At 32.1% G+C, this 10,271-nt stretch overlaps 1 protein-coding gene across 2 annotated transcripts; it reads right to left on the bottom strand.

Annotated features, from left to right (window-relative positions):
• Positions 1-1,981: 1,981 nt before the first annotated feature.
• On the bottom strand, positions 1,982-7,759 carry LOC123204489 (thylakoid lumenal protein TL20.3, chloroplastic). Of its 2 annotated transcripts, none has more exons than XM_044621166.1 (7): positions 7,544-7,759; positions 7,287-7,467; positions 7,186-7,215; positions 6,457-6,563; positions 3,003-3,037; positions 2,537-2,665; positions 1,982-2,308 (listed from the first exon to the last, which is right to left on the bottom strand). In XM_044621166.1, the coding sequence occupies exons 1-7, from the start codon at positions 7,689-7,691 to the stop codon at positions 2,117-2,119; spliced, it is 822 nt and encodes a 273-aa protein (XP_044477101.1). In that variant the 5' UTR covers positions 7,692-7,759; the 3' UTR covers positions 1,982-2,116. The 2 variants fall into 2 exon arrangements, with proteins under 2 accessions (XP_044477101.1, XP_044477102.1); XM_044621167.1 differs by having other exon boundaries at positions 7,287-7,471; positions 7,544-7,685.
• Positions 7,760-10,271: the final 2,512 nt, after the last annotated feature.

Here is a 10,271-nt window from a genome sequence, read left to right as displayed (position 1 = left end):
AGAATTGAAGTCATGCAGGGTGCATGTAACAGTGAAGCAGGGAAAGACAACCATGCAGGGGTGCATGGGTTGTGTTGCAGAGAAAAAAGACCATGCATGGGTTACTTGGCACTTAGGTAGCTAAAATATAATTATTGTATATTTGAAATTTGAATTAGTTTGTAAGCCTATATAAAAGGGGTAACCATTGTACAAAATTTCCCTTAAGCAAGTGTTCAAGTTAATACAACATATTTCCAGCAAGGTTCTATATTGCCTTAATATTCTTGAGTGCTATTTTTTGTAATCTTAAATTGCTTATGCTATTCCATTACATAACTTGTTTCCACCAAGTTTGGGGTAGCGTATTGGGGTTTAGGCTAACTTAGCTGCTAGGGAGTTGCTAAGTGCTACATAGATCGACGATAGACTGCTCAGCCTGTGACAATAGGTCTGACAACTCACACAATAGCTCAAAATTGTTGATACTACAATGCTAACTTCCTTGAGAATGTTGAATTTAGTGTGAGTGCAGAATGTCAAGTTGTGGATATAAAAGAGATAAAGAGTGAAAGTTTTTTTATTTATTATTGACAAAAAAAATTATAACTAACATAATTGTAGAACGATTAAATAATATAGTCAACATTTTTATAATAATACATCTCCATAGTTGGATATTAAAGTCAATGCTAATCAAAGGTGTGATATTCAGTCTAATGATGACTTATTTAACCTAATAATGAATGGTTGAAATGAATTACAAGTTATAGCATTAAGAATATTTTAAAGGGAAAAAATATTAGTTATTCTAAATGAGTATGTGATTAATTTGTAAGGATCATACCTTAAACTTAGAATTGATAAAGATCAGGTTACCCTTTCACAAGCCATAAAAAAAGTTCAAATTTTAATAAATATACTAGTGTTGTGAAGGAAAATTGAAATTCTTTGAACAAATATAAAGTCTAGGATCTCGTTGAACACCTTGAAAGATATAAAAAGATTAATTGCAAATGGTTCTTTAAGACTAAGCCAACTCAAAAATAAGATTAGACATTGTAAAGCCAAATTTGTTGCCTAGTGTTACACTCAAAATGACGACATTGATTATAAGAAGACATTACCTCTTGTTTCAAAGAAATATTCATCAAAAGTAATAATAGCATTGGTGCTTTAATATGATTTAGATTGTACCACATGGATGTGAAAATTGTCTTTCAAAATGGTGATCAAGAGGAGAAAGTTTATATGGATCAATTTGAAGGTTTTTTCCATAAAAAAACAAAGGTCAAATGGTGTGTAAAATTAAGAAGTCAATATATGGACTAAAATAGACTTTCTGATAATAGTAAATTAAGTTCAATACCAAAACATTATTGATTGTTGTATTTACTAAAAGATAGGTGGGACTGGATTTATATATTTTATCTTATATGTTGATGACATTTTGCTTGTAACAAATGACTTAGAGAATTTTGAGATGAAAGATATGGGGTACATTTTCAATGTGATTTGAATAGAAATATTTCTGAAAAAGATCAAAAGGAATTACAAGCATATCAAAGAAATTATACACACAAAAAAATACATATGTACGTATATACATACATACATATACACATACACACAAATATGTGTATGTATGTATGCATATTTTTTGAAAAAATCTATATGAGTAAATGTTTACCTAAGGGTTGTTCCCGTATCGAAAGGCGATAAATTAAGTCTCATGCAATTCTTGAATAATATATAAAACATGTTCTTTGGGTGGGCTGTGATTGTCATGGGTGTTTTGTACTAACAGTCTCAACTCAATAATACATTTCTTACACATTCTATGTTTTCATGCTCCATGATGTTTATGTACATTATTGTTTAACATTAATATGAAAAGACTTAATATGTCAATATTGTGGACCATAATAAAATTATTATTATATTATAGTCTCAATTAAGGACCTAATATGTTAGATAGTGTTGTAATAAATGGAAGAGAGTATTTTATCATAATAAAACACGATCATCATAACTCATACTGAATAAATTATTTTAAGTATATTTGTTTGTTTTAAGTGTATTTGTATGATGTATCTATTTTACACATTGGATGTTGGCATCACAGCTGTTTTCAAATTTACTTTGCCTCACAAAGACCAGTTCCTGAGTCACAGAAGCCATCCCGATCAAGCAGTTTCTGAGGTGGGGCACTCATTAGTGGAGAAGAAGGGCTGCCATAAGCATTTCGTCGACTATTTCCACAACCTAAGCTTTTTCTGGTGCTTACCCCGGTTGCAGGATTTGTTCCGCTTGCATACTTGCAAAGAGCCTACATACAAATAACCCAGGATTATATCGATCGCATTAACAATTTGAGCTAGAGGATAGCTACCCTGAAACAACCTTAACCTTAACCTTAACCTTAACATTTCAAAAGGCAGGAATTATTGGTGTTTAGAAATTAATTGACTTGACCACTGGCCTATTACATTTTTCAGAATGAATAAGCACTGCAATCAAACATCTGGGGTAGTGCAAAATAAGCAACTTATGGTACCTGCTTCTGCAGAAGATCGAGAACAGCATCGCTGAAATCAGCTCCATCGATAATAGCACCTCCGAGATCACTCCGAGTTAGAACTGTCCTAACCAGCACTGCATTCGTGAGATTAGCTTCATTAAGCACCTAAAGCGAAGGAGACACAATATATCAGTCTTCATTATCTGTACTCTGCACCAATACAGAATGAAAAATTGTAGTTTGGACAAATTTAACCATTTCAGTTTACTCCAACAAATGGTTAGTTCTGCTCCAATGAATTTACATGTTCTAAGTACTAGAAAAACAATCATTTCCAAATAGATACTAAAAGCTTTAAAAGGGTGAGTTCATATTTCCTTATAAGATTATTACATATGAATAAATATAAATAAGTTATCATTTCATCATGGATAATAAAAATTTAAATAATTTTTCATTCATGATGGATAGGGGACATATAGAACGTTTTAACTAGCTTTACCATACGATCCATCAGTGTGTCGCTTAAATCCGCACCTGCAGAATGACAATAACAATGAGCAACTATTTACCACTTTCAATTAATAAACCTCAAGCAGAAAAGATTGCAGATGATAGGAGAACAAGAGTTTCAAGAGATTAAAAAAAAAAAAAGGTTTTGTAATAAATAAAATAAGTTTGAATTTCTTATTTTTAATATTTTTTAAAATAAAATTGATTACTGAGAAGTTATAAAATATAAAAAAAAATAGTGATTTATTCTAGTTAGAATATTAAATTGTATTCAATTAACAAAAATATATAATAAACATATAAGCAATTCTAACATAAATTTGTAACACAAATTTTGACTCTAAACAGAAACAATAGACTTCCAAAAACAAATTAAGTATAATTGTTGTGCAGAAGTCCACAATTTGTGGACATCCTACTTGATGTACAGATATCTCGACCATTAACAAGTGATTACACAGTTCTCATCTGATATTCTATGAAGAAAAAGATATTTATTAGGATCACAGATACAATTACACTTCTATTGAGAAAAGGAATCTAGCTTTTTATGAAGCCAACCAAAAATGCAGGTCGAGACAATATCATTAAGAGATTCTAGCTCTTTATGAAGTCAATTGTGAATGCATTTGGTAATGGTTTTTTATCCATCACATCCGAAATAAAAATATTTTTTTTTCTACAACAGACATTTATTCTATATTATATGAAAACAATATATCATGTATTGTCTAAATTAAAGGAGGATATATTAAAAGAGACAAAACCAAACATATCTTACCGAAATTCTTATAAACACATTTGAATTGTATTAATTGATAGATAAGTATTTCATTTAAATTGTACTCAATTTACAAGTCGAGACAATTGATAGATAAGTATTTTGATTGAATTGTCCTCGCTCTCTGCAGGTCGAGACAAAATCATTAAAAGATTCTAGCTCTACATGAAACCAACAGAGAATGCAGTTGATTACGGTTTTTTATCTATCACATTTGAAATACGAGCTTTTTTTTTTTTATAATAGACACTTCTTTCATATTATATGAAGACAATATAACTTGTATTATCTAAATTAGAGAATATATTAAAGGAGAAAAAACCGAACATATCTTACTGAAATTCTTATAAACAAGAGCTTCAGTAAAATCAAAAGATTGATGTCAAACAAATCCACTCTAACAATACCTTTACGGATTTATTCACCAAGACATTGCCGGTATCTTATAAATGAAACATTTAGTAGGTGAAATAAGAAAGGGTAATTCCTCGACCAAGGTATTATAGATGAAATTTTGGTTTCCCTTATGTCAATTAATACCACCATTTCTTTGCCATAAATGCTCCCTATCAATTTCAAAGTTTGATTCAAACTTATACCCATAATAGATTGCATTGATAGTTTGATCACTGAGTTCTCCAACAAGGTCAAGTTCTCATCCTTCGTCTCCTTGCAACTTTCCTTAGGTTCCTCTTCGTTCACAGATACAATTAAACTTTGTAGTTGCCTAGTCATGCACTTATAATTAGGAGTGAATTTTTCATCACCTCTAAAGTATAGGACTTTGCCCATTTTGTATGATATTCAACCTCAATTGACCTCATATATGGATTTCCTTTTCAAATAGCAATGGTTTGCCCTACAGTAAGCGTCTCAGTCGATGATGTCCTACTCTAACAAGCAGTCTCCATTGTTAACTCTGACCAATTGCTTGAATCCATTTGGTCTTCCATGTTCTCAATTGAAGAAGGTGTTGAGTCCAACAAACCACTGCGAACCATTACTAGGTTTGCCTATCCGATGATATGAAATTGTTTTGGAACCTAAAATTGTTAAAGAGGTCAACATTTCACCAAATGGAACCACTATTGTCTCATTCAAAGGCATGGTCTTCTTCATTTTGGGGACATTTATCAAGCAAACGTATCTCCAACCAATTCTTTATCCTCACTTTTCACATACATGCCCCTTATTCTTTCCAAAGCCAACTTTTCTAAATTCATCCACTATTGAATTGCTACAAGTGCAGCCTCACTAGCTTCCACATGAACCTGAACTTGAGGAATATCTGGGTGCGTTATGCTTCTCAACCTACGCTTATTTGTGTGTCCCTACTTAATAGAAACCACAACTTTCTATTAGTCTCTATTGTGGTTTCTTTATGCTTGTTACTTTGTCTATCGTTAATTGATTGCTAGGGATTGGCAGGTATCTAATAGATTGATTGATGTTGATGATCGAACTTATTTCTAAAGATTTATTTGATCATTGATAAAATTTCTGCCTTATTATAGGTTACTTGAAAGTAATGAGGATCGGCTTATATATTGCTTATTTAGATTTGAATTTGCAGAGAAGAAACACTAGGTTGGTGTTGGAATATGGTTTCAAAAACTGATGATGTTTCTACTTTAAGTTTGAAAAGACAGCCCAAAATGTTGAATGTGCTTGTTCTACTATTCTAGTAAAGTATAAAAAGCCAAAGATATGCAGTTTGTGGTTTCCTAGAGGGTTGTGGATCACACAGAGAAGTCCTCATTGACTCGATAAAATTCGTGGTTCAGTAATGGGTGCCATTCTTGGAGTATGATTCAAAACCAGAGGAGGTTTCAGCGACAGTATTAATGGAATATGTGGGAGTAAACATGCCTAAGGCACTAGATATTGAAGGATTGTTCTGCCTATTGAACAAGTTAAATGATGAGGCTATTGATTTGTCAAAGAAAATTATGGTTGGTATTTTGCCCGGAGTTTATCCAGGAGATTGAAGAATTTTGGCAACCAGAAGCTTTCCTAAGTATTGTGGGGGAAAGGCTACCCAAGTTTGGAACAAATTTCCATAGAAAGCCACACATAATGAAGACAATAGATTGGTGCACTAGATATGTTTACTAAAGGAATATCATTTGAAATGATAAGAGCAATGCACACAAAAATAAAGCAATTTTGCATATCATGGTTGGAGTTTATCGACCACCTAGAAAAAATTGGGCTAACAGATGGCTTCCTAGGAGTTGTGGAAGAGAGTCTGTTGTGTAGTAAGGAAGTAGCAAAGCAAGCCATAGCCAGGTCAGCCAATGGCTCCATAACCCAGTGTGGCAGTATAAATCAATTGCAACAAGAAGTCCTTCCTAAATTTACATTCCAGTACACAGGTTGATAGTGTTGTGATTGATAGCCGCACTAAAATGTCCAAAGAAGCAAAGAGAAAGAAAACCAAGAGTAGCTAGAGGTATAAGCAGAGGTAAAAAGTAATAGCAAGTGAGATAGATTTTATCTAGCAAATAAATAAGAGGGGTAACTGATCTTGTGTATGTGATCTTCACTACTAGATGATTGCCTTTCAGTGGCTAGAAGAATTGTATGTGCATTATAGTTACCTGCCACTAGATCAGCTTATAGTTCCTATTAGCAATGCAATGTTCCGTGGTAATACTTATACCTGTAAAATTAGCCTTATATGCAACTGCTTTCTCAAGGTATGCACCATTGAAGGTTGAACCACTGAAATCAGATTCTCTCATATCAGCAGCTGTGAAATTTGCTCTTCTGTTTCAGCCATTTAGAATGATTAAATACACTCGAATACATAGAAATACTTACAGTATTAAATCACATTAAAGGGCGCCATTCACCACTCAGCTGAAACCTAATTTTCTCACATCTATATAGTGTTCTAAAAGTTTGCAAGATTAAATTATAAAAAAAGCTGCTTTAAAAATCCCAGTTTTCCTTTTTTTTTTTTTTTTCCTTTCTTTTTTCTTTGTTTCTCATGTAAGTTACATCATGTTAAACTCACTGTCATATAGCTGTATATCTTAAGGCAATATTTTCAGACCCGATGGGGTATTGACCCAGTAAAAGAGAACAGGCAAAATAATATTTAAAATAATTTTGCTACTTAATCATTTACATTTAATAAAAATTTCATTTGGTTTGGTGTCACAAACATCGTGTTATTAACAAGTAGCTAGGTTCAATCCCCAAGCAATTGAAAATTTTTAAACACAAGTCTCGGCCTGGTGGTGCGACCCAAGGTTCAAAACCATGTTTTCAAGGGGGAATCAAGATTTGCATCATCAAATTAGCCTTTTCCTCTCTGTTAACCATATATTTGGACTAAAAATCTAGGCCATAAAATGAAAGACAATAAAAAGAGATTAAGCATCACCTGAAATTTTCGTTCACATGTACTGCTTTCCTGCATGGTAAGTGGAGAGAATTGAATAGTCTGTTTAGAGTTGAAGATTAGTGGGTAAAAGAGAAATGAACCTGAGATCTGCAGAACCGAATTGGGCAGCTGATCCTATCCCGAATTCCCCACGAGTTTCGGCCTCATACTTATTTAGATCAGCAAGAGCAGAGATGTTGGAGCTGCATGCAACAACTGCAGCTGCCAATGCAGCCGAAACAAAGGTTTTCCAGTTGCCAGGTTTTGTAGATCTGGAACAATCTTCCTTTTCAAGTAAAATTGAGTTAGTCATGTAGTAGAGTAAGAACTAATTGCATTAGAAAAGATGGGTACTCACCAAGAATTAAGCCTTCCCTTTCAGGATTAAAATGGAAAAATACCCGTAATGGCTTTGAGAAAGATTGTAGGTGATGGGGAGCCTTTGTTGAAGAAGAATAAATGGTAAGAGATTTAACGGATAGTGAGGTAGTGGAAGTGAATGCCATAGAATTTCAGGTAAGCTAAAGTTGTGAGTTAAGAGTAGCAGTAGTGATACGGAGGTGAGCATATCAGAGTTCTCTCTATATATATACATATACATATATCGATGGAAGATGACTGGTTGTCAAGCGAACACGTTGCTTTGTTCTTTCGAAGACAGGATGTCATTTGTTATCCTTTCATGCAGAATCGTCCTCAGATCAAGTAGTTCAGAGGCTTCCCGAAAAAAGTGATATTAAATTAAGCAAAAGACCAAAAACATCTTAAATGAAATGTCCTTTTTTTTTTAAATACCAAAAACAGCTTTAATGCTTTCTATATAAACCCTCACCTTGCATGGGTTATTCACACCATTTAAAATTTTAATTTTACCCAATATCTAACACTGTAATTCAATTAGAAGGAAATAAATTTATGTTTCTAAGTTGAATTTAAAAAAAATTGATTCATGATATCGAGATATTTATACAAATTTTAATTCGAAACTTTGTTTATTTATTAATTCAAGTTCGTACTTTAAATATTTGCATAGAATTGTGTCACATACTAAATGTTAATTGAAAGTTAGAAAAATATATGAGATATTTCAATATTATAATTATAAAGTAAAATGATATTTTACAATACGAGGTGTTATTAGATATTAGACAATGAATGTGAGTGTTATTGGATATTATATCATGCATTGTGGAGGGACAAGGAATTTTTCCTAAATTAGAGGGTTTAATTGATATTTTCCAAAATTAGGTGTTATGTATAAAGTAGGGGGTAAATGGATAATTATATAAAATTCGAGTTGAATTGATCAAAGTATATTAAGTTATGATTTCAAATCAAATTTTAAAATGAGCTTTAATAGATTAGGTGTAATAAATAGATATTCTACTATAAAACTCAAAATGTCTAAAACCATGTAAATTATATAGAATTTTTGCTCATGAAATAAAAGATGATTATATTGGTACAATTTATTGTGGATTTTTCTAATACATTTTTTTTACTAATATTAGTCATTGTATAATCGATTGAAATAATAGGATATACTTCAACTCATTACGAAACAAAATGGATTGAAAATAATCAAAATATAATGAAATACATTAGAGGTAACATAACAATGGTAAAAAATTTCAAAGAAAACAAGATTTGAGGGATTAAATTGTTGAGTGAAAAGTGTCATATTAATCATACCCTAAACAACATCCAATTATGCATGAAACCAAAACATCTTGACTTGAAATACCCTAAAAAAATAAAAAATGATGAAGATGTCAAAAGTATTAATGACACATCAAAATACTTCAAGGAATGTATTTCAATTTTTGTTATATTTGCCCTTATCGAAGTACAAGGAGCAATAGAAAGCAATAATAATGATGATGGTGATTTGAAATAGGAATGTGATGACAAAGACTTTAAAGATTTTTGTAATGATGTATCATATATTATTGAGCAATGAGTTCGTGAAGACAAAAAAAAAGTTCCAGATTAGAGTGACTTTGATAGTAACAACATGATTGATATTCCTTTTAATAAGCCAGAGTTTGAGGAGATGAGACATATTAATTATGATACAAGTAGTCTACAGCTTACAAATCCTCCACATGATGGCAATAATTATGTTAGACCGCATGTCGAGAATGTCCCCATTGATCCATATAAATGGTTATCCAATTTTCCTCCGCAACCATCAACATCAACATCAACTAGTATAGGATTAGTGCGAAAAGGTATTCTCTAAGACTTGGTGACATATTTATTAATAAAAAATAGTTGAAATATGCAATTAGGGCTGGATTCGAACTGAATCGAGTTTGAGCTAGCTTGAGCTCGAGCTTAAGCTCGGCTCTAACTCAACTAGTTTCAAGCTCAAACTTGGTTTGAGCTCGATTCGAGTTCGAATTTTAACTAACTCGTTATTAAAATGACATAGTTTTAATATGTATTAGTTAAAACGACATCGTTTTGTATCAAAATTTTTAATTTATAAATTTGACGAGTAACTTAAGCTCGAAGTTACAAGCTCGAGCTCGAGCTCATCTAAGGCTAGCTTGTTCGAACTGAGCTCTAGCTCGAGCTTAAATAAGCTCAGTTCGAATCTAACCCTAGATGCAATGGCTTAGTTTGTGCTAAAGAATGGATTCTAATACAAAGTGTTCAAATCAGATAAAGGGAGATGAAAAGTTATGTGCACTGATAAGCAATGACCATAACATTCATAGTCAACAAGTATTAAACCTAGTGACTTATTTGAAGTTCGTTATATACATCCTATACACATATGTCCAAGAGATCAAATAAAGACACATCATAGACAAGTTCGGGCTTGAGCTTTAGGCCAATTATTGAAGATGAAAATTGTGTTGGTTGATCGTATTTATCAGCCCAAAGAAATCATTATCAATATTATTGAAAGATATAAAATTGATATATCATATTCACAAGTATGATGGGTAAGAAATTGGAGAATACAAGCATTAAGAGGCACATCAAAAAAGTCATTTATGTTTTTGCCAAATTAATACTATAATTTGGAGCATGCTAATTTGAGTAACTGGACGCATATACAAATGGATGAGTAGTAA

The sequence above is a fragment of the Mangifera indica genome, chromosome 20, assembly GCF_011075055.1.
Source record: "Mangifera indica cultivar Alphonso chromosome 20, CATAS_Mindica_2.1, whole genome shotgun sequence".
In the NCBI taxonomy this organism is placed as follows: domain Eukaryota; kingdom Viridiplantae; phylum Streptophyta; class Magnoliopsida; order Sapindales; family Anacardiaceae; genus Mangifera; species Mangifera indica.
This window is presented reverse-complemented; position numbering and strand designations above follow the sequence as displayed.

Coding starts and splice junctions, on each gene's coding strand:
- LOC123204489 (XM_044621166.1), bottom strand. CDS start 7,691: ATGGCATTCACTTCCACTACCTCACTATCCGTTAAATCTCTTACCATT. Junction 7,468..7,543: donor AAGGGAAGGCTTAATTCTTG/GTGAGTACCCAT, acceptor TTGAAAAGGAAG/ATTGTTCCAGATCTACAAAA. Junction 3,038..6,456: donor ATATAAGGCTAATTTTACAG/GTATAAGTATTA, acceptor GTCATTCTGCAG/GTGCGGATTTAAGCGACACA.